This window comes from Embiotoca jacksoni, unplaced genomic scaffold (genome assembly GCF_022577435.1).
Source record: "Embiotoca jacksoni isolate LCO1_2020_lvr unplaced genomic scaffold, fEmbJac1.0.p SCAF_9, whole genome shotgun sequence".
Lineage (NCBI taxonomy): Eukaryota > Metazoa > Chordata > Actinopteri > Embiotocidae > Embiotoca > Embiotoca jacksoni.
The window spans coordinates 10,906,140-10,930,061 of NW_027185447.1; the positions used below are offsets into that span (position 1 = coordinate 10,906,140).

The 23,922-nt window shown below is 42.7% G+C and overlaps 3 protein-coding genes across 5 annotated transcripts; 2 read left to right on the top strand and 1 right to left on the bottom strand.

Annotated features, from left to right (window-relative positions):
• Positions 1 to 2,335: 2,335 nt before the first annotated feature.
• wnt1 (wingless-type MMTV integration site family, member 1) lies at positions 2,336 to 8,116 on the bottom strand. The gene is made up of 5 exons (XM_069141377.1): positions 7,612 to 8,116; positions 7,178 to 7,283; positions 5,044 to 5,297; positions 4,590 to 4,855; positions 2,336 to 4,455 (listed from the first exon to the last, which is right to left on the bottom strand). Exons 2-5 carry the CDS (start codon positions 7,276 to 7,278, stop codon positions 3,964 to 3,966), a joined length of 1,113 nt encoding a protein of 370 aa, XP_068997478.1. The 5' UTR covers positions 7,279 to 7,283; positions 7,612 to 8,116; the 3' UTR covers positions 2,336 to 3,963.
• A 2,312-nt stretch (positions 8,117 to 10,428) lies between these two features.
• On the top strand, positions 10,429 to 13,644 carry wnt10b (wingless-type MMTV integration site family, member 10b). The gene is made up of 4 exons (XM_069140727.1): positions 10,429 to 10,502; positions 11,173 to 11,435; positions 11,601 to 12,052; positions 12,178 to 13,644. Exons 1-4 carry the CDS (start codon positions 10,429 to 10,431, stop codon positions 12,676 to 12,678), a joined length of 1,290 nt encoding a protein of 429 aa, XP_068996828.1. The 3' UTR covers positions 12,679 to 13,644.
• Positions 13,645 to 16,624: 2,980 nt separating this feature from the next.
• arf3a (ADP-ribosylation factor 3a) lies at positions 16,625 to 21,178 on the top strand. Of its 3 annotated transcripts, none has more exons than XM_069140611.1 (5): positions 16,625 to 16,696; positions 17,837 to 18,019; positions 18,108 to 18,218; positions 18,525 to 18,649; positions 18,742 to 21,178. In XM_069140611.1, the coding sequence occupies exons 2-5, from the start codon at positions 17,872 to 17,874 to the stop codon at positions 18,901 to 18,903; spliced, it is 546 nt and encodes a 181-aa protein (XP_068996712.1). In that variant the 5' UTR covers positions 16,625 to 16,696; positions 17,837 to 17,871; the 3' UTR covers positions 18,904 to 21,178. The 3 variants fall into 3 exon arrangements, with proteins under 3 accessions (XP_068996712.1, XP_068996714.1, XP_068996713.1); XM_069140613.1 differs by having other exon boundaries at positions 17,848 to 18,019; XM_069140612.1 differs by lacking the exon at positions 16,625 to 16,696 and having other exon boundaries at positions 16,738 to 18,019.
• The last annotated feature ends 2,744 nt before the right edge of the window (positions 21,179 to 23,922 follow it).

Sequence of the window (23,922 nt, forward strand, 5' to 3'; positions counted from 1 at the left end):
TACTTAATTGGCAAAATTGCTGTATTAACCTTGACCTTTTACCCTGATATGTCTTGTAAAACCTGGAGATTGTTTTTTCCTGATAAAATAGAAAATAGATTTATTGTGACAGGAAACTAACCATGTAACACTTGGTTTGTCCCAGGGCTCATGACCAGCTATAGCTAAATGTCAATGTGTTGTTATCTTGAGATATTCGCAAACAGTAGCTGTCAGGATCCAAACCTAAATGGGACTAAGCTGCACAATTTTGTACCATCTCTATTTCTTTCTTCTTCTTCTTTTTTTTTTTTTTAATCCTCCCTGTCACACTCTCCTGCTCTTCTGGCCTCTTCACACCCTCAGCTCCAGTCTGCGCTTCTCCACTGGCCTTCCTTAGAAAGTGACTTTTGTGTGGTGGAGCCGTTGTTTTTGTTTGTGCCCTTCTCACCATGGCTGCCTGCTTGCCGCCTGGCAGCCCCGTGTGTCAAAGGTGGCTGCAGCAGAACAGACTGTGGGAACAGCCGGTTAGCCTCCCTCGGTCCCCTGCTCCCCAACCAGAGGGGCAGCCATCAATCCAGCGCTCCCCCTGCCCCTGCACACACACTGAAGCACAAACACACAAATGCCCCACCAAACTCATGCTCACACAAAAACCCTACAACGCTCACACCCTCTCCCAATAATCCTCGGAAGCAATTTCATCTCGACTCGGGTGGCGGCCCATTGTCGCCAGCCCCTTCAATCTTTCCTTATTAACTCTCGCTTTGTCCCGCATCCGAGCTTCTGGACTCATCTCTCCTACATTCCGATCAGTGCTGCTCCCAGCACTCCCAGGCAACCTCCATTCGCTAATCCCACTGCCTCCCCCACCAGCAGCCCCACCCCAAGGAACTCTTACTGGGTTTTTTTTTTCCCAACCTGCCGATCACCTACTTGCAGAGTAAGGTAGGGGCATTAACTCCGTGGGTTTTCTGAAGGCAGAGTGTGAAGGCGGGGTGAGTGAAAGAGGAGGCGGCCACAAAGTGACTCCAGCCCAGACAATTAGAACAATGAGCTGGGCCTGTAGGGGGCTAACTCGCTGCGTCACGCCTGGACGGTGGGGTATTTTGTCAGTTTAATGAATTGTCCGTCAGGCCAGGGCCACATCGCAGGCTGCGCAGGGAGAGGCCAGCAGGGACCCAGACACTAAGTCGGTATTTATTACACTGCCTTTGTCACTAATTGAGCTAATTATCACTGACTCCTCAGCACTCCCACAGGCAGCACCCCCTCTACTCACTCTCTTGACCAATTCTTCCACCTCACTCTCATGCCTGGGATTTGAACTCAGCCATCCCTCTTCTTCTTTTTTTTTTTTTTTTTTCAAAAAATTCTAACACTTTTTGTCCATGATTGCCTATTATTATTTTTCTTTCAAACCAGATTTGTCTCATTTTCAAATTGTCTGTGCTATCGCTCTCCCAGTTTTTTCACAGTTCGTCAATTATTTCTCTGTAAGCCCTATCACATTGTAGCATGTGTTCACCCTTGTTCTCCAGTGATAAAAAAAAAAAACAACCAGAACATTAGTTTTGTATACATCAGATGTAATATTCTGTGACCAGTATACATTCTTTAGCTTTCATTTTTTGTTTTTTGTAGGCCATCCACCTCCAGTGGTCCTCCTAATTTGCAGTATTTCAACTCAGTTTGCTCTGATTTGTTCTTATATTCTGTTAATTGCCCCCAAGTCCAGATAATTAAACACTCTGCAGTCTGCTGATCAATTTCTGCTCATTTTATTCCTTAACTTCTCGTCTAATTTCATGCCACCGACAAAAAAAAAAAAAGCCCCTTTGTAAATTTGCACTTTTACATGTAAGTCAGAGACTGTCTCATTCCTGTTGGTTGGCTTTGCCTTCTGCTTTGCATCTTCTTTGCTCTATCTAAGTGACCCTGCCTGCTCCTGTACTGTGGTGGGCTAAGGACTGCAAAGCTTTCCAAACTCCTGTGGTTAGTCAGGTTGCCAGGCGTTGGAGGAGACTCTTGGTTTTCATTATGTTTCATATGTTTTCTTTATTTCTTTCAGACATTAAGCAAATGAAGTAACACATTCAATGCGGTAAACTGCTATACTGTCTGAAATAAGGTATGTGGCTGTATAAGCCGGGTCTGTCTCTGTGGTTGGTAGCACAGATGCAGGGATGTTTTGTGAGCTGGAGAAAGAGGCTGCTTTGGTGGTGGTAATAGGATTAAGCAAAGGACACCCAGGGACAGGCTTATATGTTCACTTTGTCTGTTGTCAAAACTCTCTCAAACACCGAAACTACAACAGACATAATAGCATCTTTTGACACAGAGGAGGGCAACTTAATTGAAAATATAGACTTTATTGTTCTATCATACAGTAAAAAAACAACAACTGGAACCAAAATCATTTGATTAAAATCTAAAAGTCTTCTCTCACTTCTTTCTATAACAGTATAAAAATCCTCAGAAATAAATATTTCATATTTACACTCATAAAAAAAGGTAAATATTCAGTGCATGACCAAACACGTTTTGTTTTTTTACAGAAAACAAGCAAAGACATGATAATGTTCTGTTTCTAGCACAAGTCGTTTTTTTGTCAGCTACATTACACCAAAATAGAAATAGGCATAAGATTAAAACATATCCTGACTCGACTCTAAGGAGAGCATATTCTCCAACCACTGACGGGCACATAAACCACTTAGCAAACTTACAAGTGATGTCTTCATAAATATATCCAGATATGTTAATATTTACAGCATTTTGGTTCACTTAGCTGATATACAGTATCATTTTTTTTTTTTTTTTTTTTTTTTTTTTTCTGTAGCGGCTGCATTCTTCAAAATAAAACGTTCTTCCATGTTAAACTTTTTGTACAACCTTGCTTTAAGTAATTTACCATGTACCTAATTTAAACCTGGAATAGTTTCATCCTGCACACATGTATTTACAGTAATTTTGTGTATTTCTGCGTTACATCAACGTGGATCTTTGAGTGGCATCAGTTTTCACTTTGAGAGCATGGTGAGATTCTGCAGGTTGCATTTCATTATTATTATTTATAATTTTTAGTATTGACCCCTCACATTTGCTGAACTTCCTCTAGCCATGCCATATTATTCAGTGTATTGATAATACATTCAAATTAAATTACCTAGGTAAAATGTATTCAGTTTGTTTCTGTTCTCATTGGTGAGCTCTGGTCCTGGTTATGTAACATCAGGACTATCCTGTGGTAAGTCAGAGTGGCAAATCAGAGTTGAGGTGTATTTAACTCCAGAGAAATTTAAACAAAAAGGGCAAATGTGGTTAGGGAATTAGAAGTGGTCGCGTTCCATAAGTACAGATAGCAAAGATAAAGTTCACACAGTTTCATGTGAGAGAAATCAAACTTCTGCAAAAGAAAAAAAAAAAATGCTGTTTTATTATTTTTTTTAAATAACCTCCCTCTTGTTAGAGGTCCTCACCAGTTTATGTGAGCACATGTTTGTGGCTCTGGCCACAGAAACATCTGTGAAACATTGTGTCCAGTTTCTGCCTTCAGTGGGGGAGACGAAGGCTCTAGAAGTACCTGGTTACAGCAATCAATTCTCCACCACATCCTTTTGTCCCTTTACTTCTATTTATCCACAGTGTAAACACTTGAAGGACATTGATGATTTCCATTCTACATGGGTTGTTGTAATGTTTAAATACTTAATATTGTAAAAGGCAAAGAGCAAGCACATACGGTACACCCTGTTCATATATTTGTGCTTTTCTCCATCTCCCGCTTTCAAAAACACTGATTGAATTTTTGTGCCTGAAGGTTCCTTGTATCAGTTTACCTGCCTTGAAGCTTTTCTAGCTTCCTAATATCTCCAACTGCTTGTGTGCTAGTGGCTTTCTCAGCCAACGGCCTATTTTGCTAAGAAGTTCGTCTTTGCTCCTCTTATACGCCTAAATATTCTTCTAGTTTTCCACCTTTGATCATAGACACTGGTGTAACGTTCGTGTACTCGTGCAGTTCAGGCAGCTGACGTGACAGCACCAGTGGAACGTGCAGTGGCAACGTTCAGACACACTCTCAGTCCGGGTCTTAAACCCACGTCCACAGCATAGCAGCTCACATCCATCCAGGCCTGGAGAGGAGCTGTTGCATGTTCTCCCTGAGGTTCCCAAAGTGCCAGTTTTCCCATTGTAGGAACAGAAGTTTGGGGATTTCTCAAAATAGACTAGGTCCATGGCAGAGGGGGGTTTGTGAGCCGGGTTTTCAGGTTCTAGATGTCGGGGGTCGGCTCGGTGAGAGGCACGGTTGCTGCCCTTGTTGGCATAAACAACTCTGGATGCACCATCAAACCGGTCCTTGAGGAAGTCTCCCACTGTGCGGAAGCTGGGCAGCCGCATCCAACAGGTACGCACCGTGCAGGAGCCTGACATGCCGTGGCACTTACACTCCTGACGCATCTCTGATGACACAGTCTGCAGTGAGAAAGACCAGAAACTGCAGATGAAATCTCAATCAGAGAACGTGAATCGGATACATTTGAATTCATTTGATGCTGACAAACAATTCTACCAGACAATTAAAGAAAGTTGAAGTATCAAAGCCTTACCATTCTGCCGGCTTCGTTATTGTGTAGGTTGGTGAGGTAGCGTAGATCTCTGCCCCTCTCGCTGGAGTCCACAAACTCACGGCTGAACATCCGGCCAAAATCCACATTGTCACTGCAGCCCCCCCAGTGCCAGTCTGGCCCTCCAGGACCTCGGCGGCGATAATCGCAAGTGCACGACTCAATGGCCCCTTCTGAGCAGGAGCGAGCCACAGCATGGGTCACTCCAGCACTGGTGATGGCAAATACAAATGCCGTCTCTCGGCAACCTGGAGAAACAACATCAGAGCTTCCCATCAGAACCTTATCCAGCCTTTTTGGACTTGAATTTGCCAATTTTTCACCAAATTGGAAAGTATTTACAGACAAAGCCTTTTAAATCTGTACAAGAGATTCCATTACATCCTGCCCAGAATTGTCCAAATATTGCCTGGTGAGAAAGACAAGGGAGCCTCACCACGATTGACAATTTTGCCAAAAATTGCTGGGCTGTGGGTGGTCGGGCAGTTCCAGCGCCGGTTGCGGAACTGCCACTTGCACTCCTTTATGGCAGTGTGCAGCCCAGCGGCGATGGCATGCAAGATGCCAGGATTCTGCCGAATCAGCCGTCGCTGGCGACGGCTCAGAAGGGCCAGGCTGGGGTCCAGGACCAACTGCACATTCTTGGAATTGGTGAGGAGGTTGGATGAGGAAGCCACATTGACAATACCCCTGGCACACCACAAAGACAAGGGAAATCAGAGTCAAGGGGATGGCTGTTCATGCATGGAGCTCCTAAGGTGACCCTCTACACTCTTACACTGATGTCTCTTGGCATGTCATGAGGGTTGTGCCTTTTGAATTTACAGTTTTCATTATGTACAAAATTAATAAACAGAGAGAGGCAGAGTCTGAGTCACAATGCAGTTTTCAGATGACAGGAAGCTGCGTTATTTTTTACCCCTTTGTAAAGCACTTGCATCAGACACAATTACCTGTCAGTTTCATGATTAAAATATAAAACCATATTCTTCTGCTCAATTTCAAGCATGTTCTGCTCTCATCATAATGAAGACAACATCACAGTGAGATGCAGAGGCTGTGGTGAATACCACACTCAGGAGCTTATCCTTCGAAGATTCGTGTTGTGCTATTAAACATCAATCTTTTCTTTTCTGTTCAGTTTCTTATCGGTAAACCAAGTTGAAGAGAAGCGAGCAATGATTTTTTTTTTTTTGGACAGCATGACTCATAATCAAGGTTGAATCTCATCCGCAAATATGTCCCTTCAGTTAAAGTGTCCCATGAAGTCACTTAACAGTAGACCTTTATACACTGTCTGCAAATTCTGAAAACAGAAATATTAAATTACCATGCTGATTAATTCTTCACAATTCAATTTTAGTTGTCCATCTCAGGTGATATCAGAAAATATTCAGGGTTTGTAATCTGCAATTTGTGTCCAAACATGCTGCTTCAGTTGAACACACATTTTTGGATCACCGAACAGGGTTTAAATGCACCTATGGTGGCCAGGTTTCAGAACACTTGAGTGTTTCAGTGCCTTAATCCAGCATTTTCCGTGAGATTTATGTGTCAACATTTTCTGGTTCATGTGTTGTCTATTGGCTGTGTCTCCTGTCATCATCCGGAAAAGCGGGCGAGTCTTGGCCTGTTAGAGCGTTGACCCAGACTGTGGTGCGGTGAGGCCTGCATGGGAACATTAATAATATTCTTCATGTTTTCCGCCATCCAAAACTCGGCAGTCTTTTTTTTCCTCGTTTTTTTGGGGGGATTCCAATTGACATTTTTAAATATTTGAAAACGCGCTGCCGTTGTGCGCAAACACTGTCCATCTCATGGCACCGCAAAAATCTTTCGTTAAATCGTTACCTCAACAAACCCAACCCATAGTTTATAGATTTTTAAACAAGCAAGACAATCTGCTAACCTACCCAGATCCGATTGTATTTTTGTTTTTAATGTCAAAATATTGTGCGGTTGGTTGTTTTAGTTTGAGGTGGCTGTATAGACAAGGGGAATGTACAGTATTAGATCAACACGACCCCGGATGAGACCACGTATATGATTCCTTTCAGCTATGAAATAAATCCAGATTTAATTTATCCCAGATTTGACTGAAAAATGTTGTCTCGTGTTCAAACCACACTGTCCCGTCCCACCCCCCCCCAAAAAAAAGGGGAGCCAGACAGAGAGAGAGAGAGTATTAAATCTACCGCAAATAAAAAGTAAAACTGTAATTATTACAAATGTAATTCGTTTGTGTGCTGTAGCTAATTTCACTGAAGGGACAATAAATTGAATTTTGAAAAGTTAAATAGTTGGTTGTTGGGCTCACGTGGAGCTATTTGGAAACGACAGCTAAAATCCCACAAACCTTAATACCATGCGGTTGCTCTTTTATTCAGACGCTGAACAGAAGTTGTGAACGGTGCCAAAACTAACACATTATTTCGAGCGTGCATCGTGGAATGTGGTAACCCACTAAAGGCTGTTCATGCAAAGAATCGCTCAAACTAACAACGTTTTCATGAGTAGGATGCTGATAACCGAATCGGTGCATCATTACGCGCAACATCAGCTGAACTCACCACCACCGGCCGCTGTTGTTGACGGCCCCCGTGCCCGAGAGTGAAGACACCAGAAGGATGCAGGCAGCTTTCACCCCTAGCAGCAGCGCCAGACTCCTCATCGTGACTTCAGTTCAGACAGGAGGAAGAAAATAACACTTTAAACTTTTATTTTTTATTTGTATGGATGTAGCTTAAACAAAGCTGTAAATATCTCTGACGGTTATCTAAACAATCCAGCATAAATGTGAAAATCTTTTAATAAATTTAAAAATAACCCTAAAATAATCAATCAGCCTAAAAACAAGGGGAAAAAACAATCTCTGGCAATGTGTTGTCCTACTCCGCTGTGGCTTACGATACAGTATTTTTGTGATAATTTCATTTTAATGACCGTCTGAATAATGATCAAAACGATTAAACTGCAAGGTGTAGATATACTTTTATATACTCACCACAGCAGAGTCCGATGAGAGGGCTTGAAAGGTGAGAGAAGCTGGCAGCTCTAATTGACTTAAATTGATCTTGAGTGGAGACAGGTTGCTAAATGATGTGAAGTGTCCAGGCAGGATGCTACTGCTGCTGCAGTCCTCCTCACTCTGTCTCTCTCAGTGATGCTTTGCACGGCGCATTGAACGCGTGGGACAGTCCCGAAGACTTGATCCCCTCGGTGACTGATAGGCAACACATTCTTCTCTTATTGAGCGCTACGAGGGGAATAAAAAAGGGATTTGCTGCTCTCATCTCCCTCTGTTTTTTTCGGAGCCTTTTCAATAGGATTGGAGGGAGGGATAGTTAATGCTCTTCATAGGGCGCACAATGAATAAGGAAACACAACTGAGCAGAAAGGAGAAAGGAAGAGAAAAAAAAATAGGGCAGTCCACAGTGTTGCGCATATTACTTGTGGAGTCTCACGGTCATCACAGAATCGATTCCCTGTTAAAGTTTGCGGCGCAGAGTATTTTTCCCACTGGCCGCGCGCTTGCTTCCGTATCCAGTGTTGCTGAGAGGAGAAGTGCTCCCTGAAGCAGTGATGTGTTGGTACAGATGCTGTGGGTGCGCCCGCTCTGGTGCTCCGCCGCTGCTCAAAGCTGGTGTCACGGTACAATACAGTTACAGCGGAATATGAGCCATCTGAAACTGCCCTTTTTACCCGGTGGTTGGATTAGCCTACTCCCTAACCGCATCTCCTCCTCTCTCCAAATGCGCTCTCAAAATGTGCAGTGACTAAAGCCATTTCTGTGCATTTCCTTATACTGTAAAACCTTTAAGGATACTTCTACTTTTTACATCACATGTAATCAGTACTTCTTCTTTTTTTTTCTTTTTTTTTTTTTATAAAAGTGCCTTTTATTAGGGACTCACGATTAACTGAGTTGCAATAAAATTATTATCACCGGTTTTTATAGTCTAAGACGCGCACACGCACAACGAAACGTGAACTCGGAAAGAAGTTATTATAAGCTTTTAGCTGTCCTACACACACTGCCTGCTGGGCTACTTAGATATTTTTCAAACGCGGCAGAGATGAAATATGGTCTCCAATCAGGAGTTTGATGAATGATGAACCAGGAAAAGAGGGGGACGAGTAAGGATAAAAACCAGCTCAAACATCTGGTTTGCAGACCTCCCTCGACGCAACGTTGCCCAGTGTAATCACAGCTTGAGACACTTTGCGGCATCTCCATCAAACCCCAGACTAGGAGTAAGCTTAAATGTCCCCAAACTTCTCCATATTGGTTCATGGGTGAATATTTCATTATGTGACATTTATCTGCTAATTTGCATGTAACACTGCAGCGGTTGTAGGTTGAATAATCTCTCTCCCTTCCTCTCCACCTCTCTCTCTCTTTCCCTCAGATGACAGTAAAAGGAAGTGGGCTTTTGTAAAAAGCTTTAATGACAGCCATCCTACGTTTATACTCGAGCCTTATATGAAGGTGCTCAAACGGGTTTCCTGGAGCAGTCATGCGACACCGAGCAGATTAGAGCTTCAATCCGGATAAAGGGGGCCTTTTATATACAAATCAACTTCAAATCACTTTTTAAGCCACTTAGATATACACACCAAGGCAGAATGCTAATGCACTTTTCATTGCTGCAGCTTAGGGAATGGAAGGAGATTAGATGAATTGGTGTCACTAAGCGAACCTTGTTCGAGGGGGGTTTTAACTTAATTTTATGAAAGTAGCACACATGCACCTTTCGGTTCCAACAGCAATGTTTGCGCGTTTGTTGGACAACCAAGATCAATATAGTGACTGATCCAAACCCGAGTCCACACAGGGGGCCATGGCAACTGGTTTCGTGGGACTAGCATTACTGACCATAAAAATTAAAAATTGTATCGGCTAAATACCTGGATGTTTTTTTTCTAAAAGTCTGGACATTGCATCACAATCATTTTAATGAATCCATAATTGACATTACTTTTTTTGTCAGAGCACGTGATGCCATGATGTGATTCACATCACAAAAATCCGATCTGCCATTGTTTTAATTTATAATTTTAATCTGATTCTTTGAAATAAAGATTTTAGATTGACCAAGTGAAGTTGTTTCAAACACAACAATGAAGAACAGACGCTCTGATGGAGGTGGGAGGAAGGGGGACCACATGACTAAAAACAGTATTGTTGGAGGGTCTGTTAGCGGAGCCGCCTGCCTGCTGCTGCCTCCCTGTCGTACAGTGAAACCAGCAGCTATCCCCTCCCCCATTCATTATTTAAAATAACTCACCCTTTTATGAGCAAAATCTTCTTTGGCCTGCCATGTTTCATTTTACTGAGCGTTTCTTTTGTTTGTTCTATCAGAAAATGGAAACCTTTGCTATCGAATCCACCGACCCACCAACAAACACCAGGAATAAATACATAGGTTTTTTTTAATTCTATTAAATATGTTCATAATATCCACTATTATAAATTTCCCACGAAGCATGACACCTTCGTGCTTGTGCGTAAAAGTTTGGAGACGCCATTTTACGCTCGGACGAATGATCACATTTTAAAATAATAAAATGATCAACTGGGGATCCAATATTGGCCAATATTTTGCAAACAGCCGCCTGTAGCGGCATCTACTCCCCCTCACTCCCCCCTCCCCCCTCCCGTTTACTCTCGCCCCCGAGCTCCTCTGTTCTCCGTCTTCACTCCTCGGTCGTTTGGCGGTGCATCGATAATACTGCACTCTTCTTCCTTTTGATATTCTTATTCAGTACAGGACCTTATCACTAGTGTTTTAATGTCACGTCGCGAAAGACGCTTAACAAAATGGAGCTATCAAACAAACTCCGCTGGGACCAATTCCTGATTTTGGCAGCAGCACTTATGTCACCTGCATTAACGTAAGTGCACTTGAGAGCGCCGGGGGACTTAATGTTACATGCGGGATGTGGCTACATGGGATTCGGCAAGAGTTTAAAAAAAGTTATTGTATGTAGTTTATCATTTAGACGATTATTTTACATATTTAGTTAAAAAGTGAGACATCTGCCTCTGATTTCGCAGACCGATTTGGTGTAAAAGGCCTATTTAAACACTGGAATAAATAGGACCTAATTTCTTAGTCTAAATCTAAACTTTACCATCATGAATTCAACTTTAATCTCACAGTTGTTGTTTCTCCATAACATGCATTTGGCAATTGAATGTTTTTGATACTTCTCAGCTGGATAATCTGTTTGGAATTATATTTTCCCTGCTGTAAGCAACTATTACTAGAGCAGCACAAGTAAAAACACTGTGGCAAATACTTTTACTTACATTTTATTGCTAAGTGTATTTAGCAGATCCCACAAATAAGACATTCATTTTGTGATTTATTCTTAATTTTTTAGTATATGCCACTTCTGTCTTTACTGGCTTTCTATTTTTCAGAATTTGTTAAGTATTCCAAACACCCTCCCATTGCCACATACCTTTCTTGATTTGACTAATGAACTCCTGACCAGCACTGATGACACCCCGCACCAACTCTCTCCCTCTGTCTTTCCCTGTACCTCTTTCTCCCTGTAGGGTGCTGTGTAATGATATCCTCAGCCTGAAGGTGGCAGGAGATCCAGTGCTAACCCCTAACTCTGTGTGCCTGAGGCTGGCAGGCCTCAGTAAACGTCAGATGCGGATGTGTGTGCGGAACCCCGATGTGACAGCATCTGCTCTGCAAGGCATCCAGGTGGCCATCCACGAATGCCAGCACCAGCTCCGGGACCAGCGCTGGAACTGCTCCTCGCTAGAGGGCCTGGGCAAGCTGCCCCACCACAATACCATCCTCAACAGGGGTGAGAGTCTGAGGCAAGCTAATGATAGTCAATATGTGACCTGGGGTTTATGGGAGAAAGGTGTAGGTATGAGAGGAGAGATTACTCTTTACTCAGACGATGACCTTTTTAGAGCTGTACAGTTTTTGTGGTTTTCAAATCTGAGTGTGTTGCTCCTGCATCCAGGTTTTCGTGAAAGTGCCTTCTCCCTGGCGCTGTTGGCAGCGGGTGTGGCTCACTCTGTGGCCTCAGCCTGCAGCATGGGCAAGTTGCGGGGGTGTGGCTGTGAGGCCAAGCGTCGCCAGGATGATGACAAGATCCGGCTGAAACTCAGACAGCTGCAGCTGCAGACCCTGCAGAAGGGTGGGGTAGGCATCGACATAACGCGGTCATTACCCTCAGAGCTAAATGGTCACCATGGCAGCCTGCCCACTAACCTGCGCTCTACCCACCCTGCCGCCCTGCTCAAGCCTTTACCAGATGAGCTTAGTTCTATGCAGGACACCTGGGAGTGGGGGGGGTGCAGTCATGACTTCCGTTTTGGGGACCGTTTCTCCAGGGACTGGCTCGACTCCCGGGGGTCTCCAAGAGATATCCACGCTCGCATGAGGATACATAACAATCGCGTGGGACGACAGGTGAATAATTTGTTTATCCTCTCGGTTCCTCATGTGTTTCAGAGAGCAGTCCTGGTCACATACATCATCGTCATGGTGATTGTCGCGGTTTGATTTGCTTACATTATTTATCTCTCTTCACACAGATAGTGAATGACAACATGACAAGGAAGTGCAAATGTCATGGAACATCAGGGAGCTGTCAGTTTAAGACTTGCTGGCATGTGTCTCCAGAGTTCCGGCTTGTGGGTGATTTACTCAAGGAAAAGTTCCTGTCAGCCATCTTTGTCAACTCCCAGAACAAGAACAATGGGGTTTTCAACCCTCGAACTGAAAACAGCGCCAGAGGAAGCACAGTTGGATTCAATGGAGGCCGTCGTCGGAGCATGTCCAGAGAGCTGGTGTACTTTGAGAAGTCTCCTGATTTCTGTGAGCATGATGCATCCGTGGACTCTCCAGGGACACAAGGACGCATCTGCAACAAAACTAGCTACAGCACCGACAGCTGCAGCTCACTGTGCTGTGGCCGCGGGCACAACATCCTGAGACAGACACGCAGCGAGCGCTGCAATTGCCGATTTCACTGGTGTTGCTACGTGCTGTGCGAGGAGTGTCGTCTCACAGAGTGGGTCAATGTGTGCAAGTAGAATCCAGTTCCCCCATGTTCCAGCTGCTTTTACCCATCCAGGACTCAAGATGGCGAGCCTGTCCCTTCGCCCACTACTGTTGTTCAAGCTTTTGTTTTGCTCCTTGTGTAACTCTCCCAGAGAATCTGTTTATCCGCCCCGTTCCTTTTTTTGGTCCATCATCTGGGATCTATTTTCTCTTTGTAGCCGTTGTTATTCTCAAAATGCCAAGTCAGAGATTGAAGAGGTGACTCATGTCATTTGTCTTGCCATGGTCTGTTTAGACGCTGGCCTTTCAGCCATGAAAACAGCCTATACCCCATCGTTTCTATCCCACAAAAAAGAAGGAGCAACAGCAAAGGAGCATTTCTATTTCAATGTCTACAATTTGGCTTATCTTATTGTACAGTAGCTGTGTATTTGAATGTTTACGTGTATATTTGTAAATGTATTATTATTAATATTATTATTGTATTAGAGCCAGTCTTTTTGGTTCTAGTGAAGGACAGACTGATGATGGCCAAGTGGCTCATTATGGTGAACCAGTGCTCTGGACAACAAGGTCTCACTGCAGTTTATCACACATGTTAACGGGTTCTTGCACCTGTGACTCAAACAGAGCAACAGTACTTGTTTTGGAGTCAATTTCTAAACAAAGATTTTACTAATAGAAGAATAAAGCCAGAGGACAAAATATTTTTGACTGATGTATGTGATAGAAAGCTTTCTCACAGAAGCAACAAGACAGAAAGCACATGCCAGACTTTTATAAGATTATCATAGCTTATATACTTGTAAAACTCTAGATGTGAAGGTTTTGGAAACTAATTCAGTCCTTCAGTTCCTAACACTGAACAACTAACCATTCAGATTTATTTATATAATTGAAACAATCGTAATTACTTCATGAGAAAGGCTGCTATAGGTCATGTTTTCTACAGATTCACATCAATATTATGACAGAAATATGCTTCCCCTTGGTATAACTGTAATGTGATGTGTGTCAATTTCAGATGAAGACATGACTGAATTCTTGATATTATGTGTGTGCTTTTGTCCATTTCGTCAGTCTGAGCACTCCTTAGATTCTTCCCACATGTAGCACATGTCAAAGTGAGAGATGGACCTACTTTAGTCCTGAAATGACGCTGAAGGGTGTGTGTATGCTTGAATGTGTGTGTGCCTGTTGCTGTGTAAATGGGGGGTAAGCTCTATGCACTACAGATTTGGGAGGTGAGAGCCTTTTTTATGGCCACTTCATGCTGAGAGAAGGACTTTTTATGGCTGCAGGATATTGTTTCCTTAAAGTATGACTTTTATTACTGGGGAGAAGCATCAAGAGAGCAGAGAGTGGGGGTGATTATACCAGTCTTTGCTGTGTGAGCATCTGAGGGGATCATCTGTCCAGAGTTCATAGCCAAGGAAGGGACTTGCTGAACCACGTGCTGCTGGGACACTGTATCCCTGTTACCTGGGAGACAGACTACACAAACATAAACACATGCACATAAATACATGCATGCGTTTGTGAATAAAGACACTTACATGTAGAAATACTGGGACTGATGCACAATCAAAAACATGCACGCTGGTGCACACACATGAACTGTAGATTTAGCAAAACGCTAGTGTCACCACTTGACTTGATTTATGATAGCAGCATTCCAATATATCTTGGATAATCCAAACTGTCTCCACGCTCAGCATGCTGGGAAAACCTCTTCTGCCATATAGGATTTAATGCCAATTTAGTGTTGTTTGTATGGACTTTGGTAAATATCCCTTGACTCCCTTGGAATGGCAGTGCCAGTGGCTGAATTGACTGCTCTGCCTTTTTGGTATTTAGTCAAGGAGTAAAAAGGAGACAGCGAGTGGTATGGAATGATAAGGGACTGGATTTCTGGTTCACATTTCTTCATTCCTTTATCATTTCACCCTGGAGCTGTTGCAAAAGGGAATTTCCTGTCACTGTTTCTCTCCATGTGTGAGACAGAGGTTGGTGGACAGTTTTCTCTCTCTCTCTCTCTTTCTCTCTTCTTTTTCCTCTCTTTCCCATTCTCCCCCTCATCGTTGCAGACAGAGACACATGCATAGCAACACATTGACTGCCCCCCCAGTAATGACATCCAGACTGGGCTGAAATTAAAGAGAGGCAGGCCGGAGAGAGGAAGTTAAGAGAGATAAAAGTTACCCACTTTGATTGACAGCATGATTATATGTATAAAGTAAAGCGATTTAGTGTGTTTAGTTGGATATAGAGAAAGGGAGATAGATCCTTGCGTTATACAGCAGAGATGCAGAAGCAAAGGACAAATGGGGTATGGAGAAGGGGGTGAATAAAGTGTACTCTGTAAAAATACATGCCTCAAAACATCTGCTTCTCAACTCCCCTTTCATTTTTGATGTGGGACAGGCAGAGAAGGAGAGCGGGAGAGAAAACACAAGGAGCCAGCTACCCAGAACATCAAAGCCCCTGGCCTCAACGTGCAGGCCCTCATTAGTTCAGCTAGCAGAACCAACGAGACTTGTGATTGTGTTTGCTGGGGTGCACGTTGGCAGACACTTCAGAGGGAAAGGCTCCTTTAAGTCATAACTCCCCACCCTGTACCTCTCCTGCCACAACCCGAGCCCGCTGTAACCCCCCTGTAACCCTCTCTCCAAACTCCCTGCGCACACGAACTCGGCATGCTCCCCCACCATCCACTCCACCCCGTAATCTGGTCTGCAGCTGCAAACATCTGCTCCCCTCTTTATTCCACTGCCTCTACCGCTGAATTGATAAACACATCTATTACTGGATCTGGAAGGGAAGGCAAATGTTGGATTCACCTATGGCTGCAGGGCTGGTTTCGGGGCAGGTCCTTTCAAGGTACTGGGTTAATTTTTTATATTTTTTTTATATGTGAACCCACACCTTGAAGGTCAATGACGTTTCTCCCTAATTTCTAAGTTTATTGTCAGCTGAAAAACACACAAATGTACAGCTTGACCTTGTAGACTACCTCAGATCTTTAAAAAGAAAATCAGTATTCAAGGTGAAACCTGCTAGAATATTGATTCAGTCAATGTTTGGTTGCCTCCTGCCACAGCTCCTGCCAGGAAGTATCACTTTGCATCCTATTACCGTCAGCCATTTACTTATTCATTAAGATGATTCCTGTGTTAATTATTCAAGCATGTTTGCCTACAGACTCTCTGTTACATTTGATATTGGTTCGGTTGTTGTTGGGCCCCTGGAACAACACACAATACCTAGTGGAAATCATGTAACTAAAAGATGGACTCTGCAAAAACAAGTCAAAGATCCCCCAATAAACATGGATTGAGATAAAATTGGCCTACTTTGAACAATTTCAGGTGTCTGATATGGGTTTTCCACACATAAAATAATTTATAAGGTTAATTATCATGTTAAACTCCCTCTAACATTGCAGAAGTCTGTGAATATGCAAATTAATTTGATTTCAGATATTTTACAGCTGGACACAAGATATTTCCTTCTTTTCTGTAAAGTTCTTTCTCAGTGTATGAGCACTGGAGGCCTTAAGTTTGTATCATAGTTGTATAGGTTTAATATTGGACCAAGATTTTCTTCCAGACTTAGTGTAATGTCACAAATCATGCTCATTAGCCTTAGACTTAAAATCTTTCACAGAGAAATTTTACAATTTCATCAGCTGATTGTGAAAACAGCTTTCTCCAGTCAAACTCTGCACATACAGTAATAGATCATTCTGCACAGTGAAGCTGAAACATATAATGGGAGGAACAGAAAACTATATTTTTGTGTCGAAAGGACTTAAAGCCTGGAAAGCAGGTTGGTGTAGATGTTACCTGCAGTTGTGAAAAATAGACAAAAATTTTAGCCAGCTAGTGCCCCTGGCTTTTAACAAGTCATCGGGGATGACAAGTGTGAGAGGCGTTCATGGGGCTTCAACTACCGCGAGAGCAAACATTACCACAGCCGTCAAGCATCGCGAGACTACCATCCAGCCCTCCGCCTGAATCCAGCTGGTGTCCTGCTGCCTGCCGTTGACGGGTAAGTGTGAATGAGATGTAAACGGTGAAAATGCTCATTACACGCATTAAAGGTGACCGCGGCGGTGTGTGTTGCCCTTTTTTTTTAATGCCTCGAGACGCGTCGTCTTGGCGAATGAACGGCCGCTAACCGACGACATGAGGCCGACTGGTGCGTTTGTCGTGACCGTACGAGGGGATTATAGCGCACAAATTGACCCGGAGATTTTTTTTGGTTTTTTTTTTTTTGCCTTAATTACCGAAGACGCGAGCAAATATCACTGCTGGCAAACTACGCTCCAATAATAATTATATCCAGCTATTATAAGCGTAATTTGTTATCAGATTCATCGGCCGCTTGGACTGCAGCATCAGCCGTCTCTCTTCCCCTCGCATTATGACAGATGTACATGGATGTGCGGTCACTGCAGCTGGAACGGGCAAAGCTGGCAACCTGTGCGTGTAAATGAATGGATGCGTAGCTGGTCGTCCCTTACAAGTGCTTAAATGATCAGTCATTAAAAAAAAAAAAAAAAATTCAACGCTTCCTGTAGTAAAGACAGATGCTCCACTGCGGCACAAAGACTGTGAAGGCATTTCTGCTGATATAAATGCCCCTGTTGACATCAAATGCACCTCACAAGTAGCACAAGTTGACAGCTTGTTAAAGGGTCCATACCCTGAAGAACCGCAGGAAATTCAAACGCTACAGGCTGTATGCACCACAGTGTATATCCTTGCAGCTTTAGGTTATGTGTCATATAATGTAATATCAATTGATTGTTACTCCGGCATCTCTTCAACTGCCAGCAAACAGCATAAAAGGTGGTTACCCTGCACCACATGAAAGCTGATCCACATAACAGAGATCCAGTGTGGCAGCCGCTTTTCCCCAGTGAGCTGTCACAGCGTAAAACAACAGCCTTTAAATCGGGTCAGCTGCCTGCCGAGGTGTGAAGTAAGCTTTTACTGGCTTTCCTCTGAGGTGGCTTCAAGCCGTAACGAGGTGGTAATGCCGGGAGCTGCTTTTGAAGAGCTACTGTCCCACCGCATGATTTTTGTGTGTGTGGTTTGGACTTTCTAGATGTGGTTCACAGTTTGTTGCGGCTGCTTGTGTTGCTACGTATAGAAAGCGGTCCTTTTCAGCTGCCATGTGTAACAGTTCTGTTTTAGTTGAGGTGAGAGCCGCCGGTCGCCATGGGAAACATCTTCGGGAACCTGTTGAAGAGCCTGATAGGCAAGAAGGAGATGAGGATTCTCATGGTGGGGCTGGACGCTGCCGGGAAAACCACCATCCTCTACAAGCTGAAGCTGGGGGAGATCGTCACCACCATCCCCACGATCGGTCAGTGACGACAGAGTCCCTGTCTGTCAGCATTAGAGGAGGTTTTGTTTTTTTTCATGAAACTCATTTTGATCTGCTTTTTATTCAGGTTTCAACGTAGAGACAGTGGAGTACAAGAACATCAGCTTCACTGTGTGGGACGTGGGTGGCCAGGACAAGATCCGTCCCCTTTGGAGACACTACTTCCAAAACACCCAGGGTAAGCCAGACCAATAGCCTTAAAGATGACACACCATGTTGGAATTAACAAGGCCTTTCCAGTCCTGCAGCACATTATCACCCCCAACACCTGACTAATGCCTTAGATGAGATCATCTGCATACAGGCTCCAACTGTTTCAAATTATCATCATCTTAGTCATATTGAAAGCCTGGACAATGATTAAACTTTTTTTTTTTTTTTTTTTTTTTTTTTCAATATGATGTCATCATATTGTTAGAAACTGGGATGAAACTCAGTCTGGTATAGGAGAGCTGATGGTTTGGTTTTGTTTGACCTGCTGCAGGTTTGATCTTTGTGGTGGACAGCAATGACCGTGAGCGGGTCAATGAAGCTCGGGAGGAACTGATGAGGATGCTGGCGGAGGACGAGCTGCGGGATGCTGTTCTTCTAGTCTTTGCCAACAAACAGGTACAGACTTTCTTCCATCTTCCCTTCTTTCTGCCTATTTTCACCCGTTCCCTGACTGACGCCCCCCTGACTGATACTGTTTTTGTGCTCAGGACCTGCCCAACGCCATGAATGCTGCAGAGATCACAGACAAGCTGGGCCTGCACTCCTTACGTCACCGCAACTGGTACATTCAGGCCACCTGCGCCACCAGTGGAGACGGCCTCTACGAGGGCCTGGACTGGCTGGCCAATCAGCTGAAGAACAAAAAGTGAAGGGCCTGGTCAGTGGAGAGGGGAAGGGCCTGGGCGCCAGCTCCAGGTATTGGTTATAGTGGATCCATTGTGTTTACATAGAGAGGAAATGCTGAAAAGCTCCCAGGGGGTGACTCTCGAAGGCTTTCTCCCCCACAAATACTTCTATTTTATTTCCTTCCTTTGATTGATTTAATTTGTTTGGATCTGTGGTGAGAATTTTCAATCATTTACAAACAAATGGTGTCAAAGTCAACCGAAATGATTTACATTATATAAACTAAATACAGGAATATATTAGTATAATAATACTGTAAAAGTATATGAATTTCCCTTACATTGCAGTGTATGACCTTTGACCTTCACGGACATTTTATTTGTTCAGAAAATGTGATGAATCTAGCAGCCTTGCCTCAGATAAACTTGTAAATTATAAAGAATGTCATAATAGTATAATGGGAGTACTATTAACTAGTCATAATACTATCACAATGTTTAAAAACAGTATACTCAGATAAATGTAATGTCGTAATTTATTGTCCACACAGAGGTTTTTACTACTATCAAATAAGACTCTTAAGAGCTCTATTATTATTTAATTTAAAACTTCAGTTAGTTCAGATTTTATTTGAATATTTTATTTATTTTTTATCAAACACAAATTACGCTGACATGCTGGATAGTCTTAAATAATATATTTTTGTCAACATTTATTTATTTTATTTTCTAAGTGCATCATATGGTTTCTCTCCCTTTATTGCAACGTACATTTACTGCTATGGTGGCAGGTGGAAAAAAAGAAGCCCCGGTATCACTGTACATTACCTCTTCCCAATCTGCATGGAGATATCCCAGTATTGGCTCGTGGGCCTGAGAGCTGTGAACTACTGCAGGCCGCTGCTGTAAATAAAGATTTGTTCTTAGTCGACTTGCCTGGCTCGGTAAAGGGTTAAAACAATTTGTCTGGCATCAGCGAGGTTTGATATCTAAACTGATACAGATGACAGAACAGGCACACTCAACCAGCTCTGTGAATTAGAAAAAAAAAATGCTGCTGCTATTGGCCTGCCCTGTGGAGAGTGATGCAGCACAGCATGTGATTGAAAATATTAGAGAGCTTACACGGTTTCGAATGTTTATTTTTTAAATCAGTGTGTGCGAACAGCTGCACCATATCCGTCAAAAGAACGACCATCGCTTGTCATCCTGATTTATTCATCCCTAACTGGCGTGACATTATACGTGTTTCTTGTGTTTACCAAATATGTCGTGTCAGGCACAAAATAATTCTAGATGCATTATCGTGGACAAAATGTAACGTCTGTTTTTTTGTTTCTGGTGTTTGCAGTGTTTCATTATTTTGTTGATTTTAGTGTTGTTTTGTCTTAATTTGCTATCTAGATCTGGCAGTTGTCTTTTTGAGTTTTCACACAAAACACGTACTTTGAAAAAACAGATTGAGGGTGATAGGAATACTGCATCATGAGGCATGTTAATACTGTACAAGATCTGTAATAAAAGTGAATTATAATAGCCTGTTTCTTCAGACTATATTTGTTAGTCGAAATCTCTGCTGGTTGGAACAATGCTGTACTAATAAATGTTATGGATTCAGTGTAAAGTTTACCGAACAACCTTCTAATATGCAAAAGCATGCTTTTCTATGTCAGCGCAACTGTATATATCTTTATGTAACAAGAAAAGTATACCATGGTATTTGCAGTTAAATTGAAAATGCTGTTGATGCGCCTGTAGATATTGGGCTCAGTGTGTTGGCAAATATTTATAACTGACAGCAGCTTGTGCGTGTGTGTGTGTGTGTGTGTGTGTGTGTGTGTGTGTGTGTGTGTGTGTGTGTGTGTGTGTGTGTGTGTGTGTGTGTGTGTGTGATGTGCCCTCTATTCTGGTGTAAAAAATTGTTTTTGTGGCCTTATTTTGCCCGTGGTTAATTTCTCTTTGATAACAGGTTTGTATGTAGGAATGTCCAGCATTCAAGTATCTCACCACTGATCTGTGACACTGATGCACTCGCAGCACTGTTGTGGCTAAACATCCCTCTTTCAGAGACGATTGGCAGACGGTAACTTGCAAATTGAGAAAAACGAGGCTGCACAGCACAACATTCCAAATATTAATGTGTTTTCAGAAAGGAAACAAACTGAAAATGAATTGATTTAAGTGAACAAATAGAAGACTATCAAGAGGAAGAAATAAAAACAACACAAACCGGTACAAAAGTGTTGAATGACTTGATGATTCCTGGCACTTCATCGATCAATAAAAAGACCAAAACATACATTTGCTTTGCCTTCCTCATTTTTGCTCATGCAGTTATTTACTCTTGCGCACTTTGGTTGCTCATTTATATACGTGTTTGGTTAGATCTCAGCCTTTCCCACATTTTGATCCAACACAATTTTAAGTTCCTTGATAGATCTCTATAAATTGTATCCACTTCTCCCTCATTGATAAGTTAACATGCACCTACAAATCTGGAAAACGTTTGCCACTTGACACAAGGTGTCTGTTACTTCACTGTCAATTCATTTTAAATGTGCACTGGAAGTTTCAAATTCCACATGTGTACATTGTAAACTGGTTGCAATGTCACAGTATCCTCTTGTGTTGAACTCAGATTTAAGGTGAGCACAGAGGAACTTTTCTCATTCACAGCAGATAAATGTGAAACAGCTTTGATGTGTCAAACTTTGCACATACTTCATTCTGCACAGTGAAGGTCAAATATCCAAGTCAGATATCAATAAATTAAACATCAAACGTAGTTAAAATTCAGATTTCATGATTAATTTTTACATCAGCAAACTGTTGCACCAGTTGCCAACTGAGACTGAAGCCAGATTAAATAACAGGACACATTACGAGCTTGTTTGTTGAAAATGTCGTGGTGGACAGAGGCAGGGAAAGAGCAGGTCAAATAGGTGGGAAGGACATGGCTCTACATCGCCTTTCTCTTTTGTCCTTTCCTAACTGCTGTCATCAAGAGAAGTTTGGCACAATCAGGTAGTTTCCCTGTGGAATTGTTGCACTCCACAGAGTCATTTTGTCTGAGCCAATCAGAGGTTCATGTCGGGGAGAGTGCCGCTGTGTCTCCAAGGGTGTGACAGCAGTATGTGAGTCAGAGCTGCTCCCAGGGCCACCAGCCCCCAAGGCCCCCTGCAGGACAGCTACAATAGTAGCCCCAGGGCGGATGCCATAGCTGGGATTCCCACCCGTAACCGGGACACCTTCGCCCAGGGCACAGACACACTGGCAGCAGCCCCACAATCAATTCATCAATCTCTGAAGGGAGTGGCAACCGCAAAAGGCCACAGCAGGCACCCCTCACAGTTTGCCTTAGAAGGGACAGGGCCACCAGGGATGACGTGGAGGCTGACACCATAGTGGCGCTGTGAAAGTGCCAAACTTTGCAGCAATCATCAAGCCTTAATCAAAGCCACTCGTCTTGTCAAAACAGAGAAAATAATCTCAAAAAAATTTACGGTTTGGTGTTGCCACTGTAATATTTTAAACTATTTCACTAGAGTGAAAATTAAACACTGATTGCTGTTTATGTTACAGCTGATTTAGTTTTCAAGAGAAAATTTCTTCAAGCTTGTTGGCTACAGATGTTCTGTAAAGTTTTCCATCATTCTGTGTGTAGTTGGATTAATGGCAGCCGGTCATGGCAAAGATTGGCCCAAACCTCTGATAAATTATGTAAAATTAGTATTCGCAAACACTGTCTTGAGTCCACCCTCCACAGGCCGTGCAGCAGCTCTGATATCTCACAGCCAATTCTCAGACTCTGTCGCCACCTGCTGGACAGAAAACTGCTGAGGGAGGGCAGTTTATAGTTCATTAATGACTACAATAATTAATGTGAGCTCATACCAGTAAAAATGCTTTATTTTTTACACTTTGTATAATTTCCTAGTGGTTTTTATTTGCATCAGAGTCAAATTTCTATTGAAAATCGTGTTTAGTAAAACATCATTTGATTCGCACTGTGTTCAATTTTCCCTCACAAGGATACTTCCAAACAAACTAGGGACTGTTCATCTATCTCCCTCTCTCATTCAAAAATAAATAATTAACAGTACATCTGTCAGAAGCAGTTACTGATATCCATCCATTAGTGGCTATAGTCCTTCCCCTCTTCATGCACAGCTTAATGTTCAGGAATCTTGACTGCTCAGAGGCCATTTTCTCAAATTAACCATGTTCTTGTTTTGGGTTCAGAAGTCATTGGGCTATCTGACAATGTTCCCATTGTGACAAGCTGCTCCATACGCATCAAAGAAGTGATTAACCAGTTGACAGGGCTGTGGGGACAATACTGCTCTTTACAGGGGGGAACAGTGCGGCCACTCAGCGCGCTGGGTGCTGACTGGGAGACCACAGCGCTGCTTCCACATACAGCAGCTGAGAGCGTAAAACCAAAACAACTGGACTCTAATGACACATATATATGATGTTCACGCTGGTGCACATGCACAAGATTGTTAGAAAATACAATTTTGGTATTCAACTAAAAGTCCGTTAATTTACACACTATTAATCTTTAACTTTTGCATGTTAGGGATTTGTACCTGAGGTTTACATCTGTGATATGGTTAAATAGAATACATTAAGTCGGCATCTATTTTAAAATACTCCTCATAAATCTAGTGTAATTTTCTCGTGTTTGTTCAGTGCAACGACTGGCTGCAGCTCGAAATAATAAAAAATTTTAAAAAAAGGGAAAAAAAATGACGGACCGACCTCTGATTGGTGAATAAATCGGGCTCCTGGCCAATCAGACGACCCTCCCAGGGAGGGAAATCCCAGCAGCAGAATAAACTACAACTTGTTCGTGGTTTTCAGTTTTGCACTTGATTTGCGTGATTTATCTCCTCTTCTTTCTAATGTTTTGAGGACGGAGCTGCATTTATTCTTCACTTTGACTCCATGGTTTTGGATATTTTTCCCTCTTCTTAAGGAAACAGATTGTGAACCCTGATATAGCCTTTATACATATATATAGATATATATAGATATATA

What these genes read in the sequence shown, in the direction of transcription:
- wnt1 (XM_069141377.1), bottom strand. Translation starts at nt 7,278, where the DNA reads ATGAGGAGTCTGGCGCTGCTGCTAGGGGTGAAAGCTGCCTGCATCCTT. An exon ending in AACAACAGCGGCCGGTGGTG is followed by an intron (nt 5,298 to 7,177) that starts GTGAGTTCAGCT and finishes GTGGTGTGCCAG; the next exon opens with GGGTATTGTCAATGTGGCTT. An exon ending in ATAACGAAGCCGGCAGAATG is followed by an intron (nt 4,456 to 4,589) that starts GTAAGGCTTTGA and finishes TTCTCACTGCAG; the next exon opens with ACTGTGTCATCAGAGATGCG.
- wnt10b (XM_069140727.1), top strand. Translation starts at nt 10,429, where the DNA reads ATGGAGCTATCAAACAAACTCCGCTGGGACCAATTCCTGATTTTGGCA. An exon ending in CTTATGTCACCTGCATTAAC is followed by an intron (nt 10,503 to 11,172) that starts GTAAGTGCACTT and finishes TTCTCCCTGTAG; the next exon opens with GGTGCTGTGTAATGATATCC. An exon ending in CAATACCATCCTCAACAGGG is followed by an intron (nt 11,436 to 11,600) that starts GTGAGAGTCTGA and finishes TCCTGCATCCAG; the next exon opens with GTTTTCGTGAAAGTGCCTTC.
- arf3a (XM_069140611.1), top strand. Translation starts at nt 17,872, where the DNA reads ATGGGAAACATCTTCGGGAACCTGTTGAAGAGCCTGATAGGCAAGAAG. An exon ending in CTACTTCCAAAACACCCAGG is followed by an intron (nt 18,219 to 18,524) that starts GTAAGCCAGACC and finishes GACCTGCTGCAG; the next exon opens with GTTTGATCTTTGTGGTGGAC. An exon ending in TAGTCTTTGCCAACAAACAG is followed by an intron (nt 18,650 to 18,741) that starts GTACAGACTTTC and finishes TTTTGTGCTCAG; the next exon opens with GACCTGCCCAACGCCATGAA.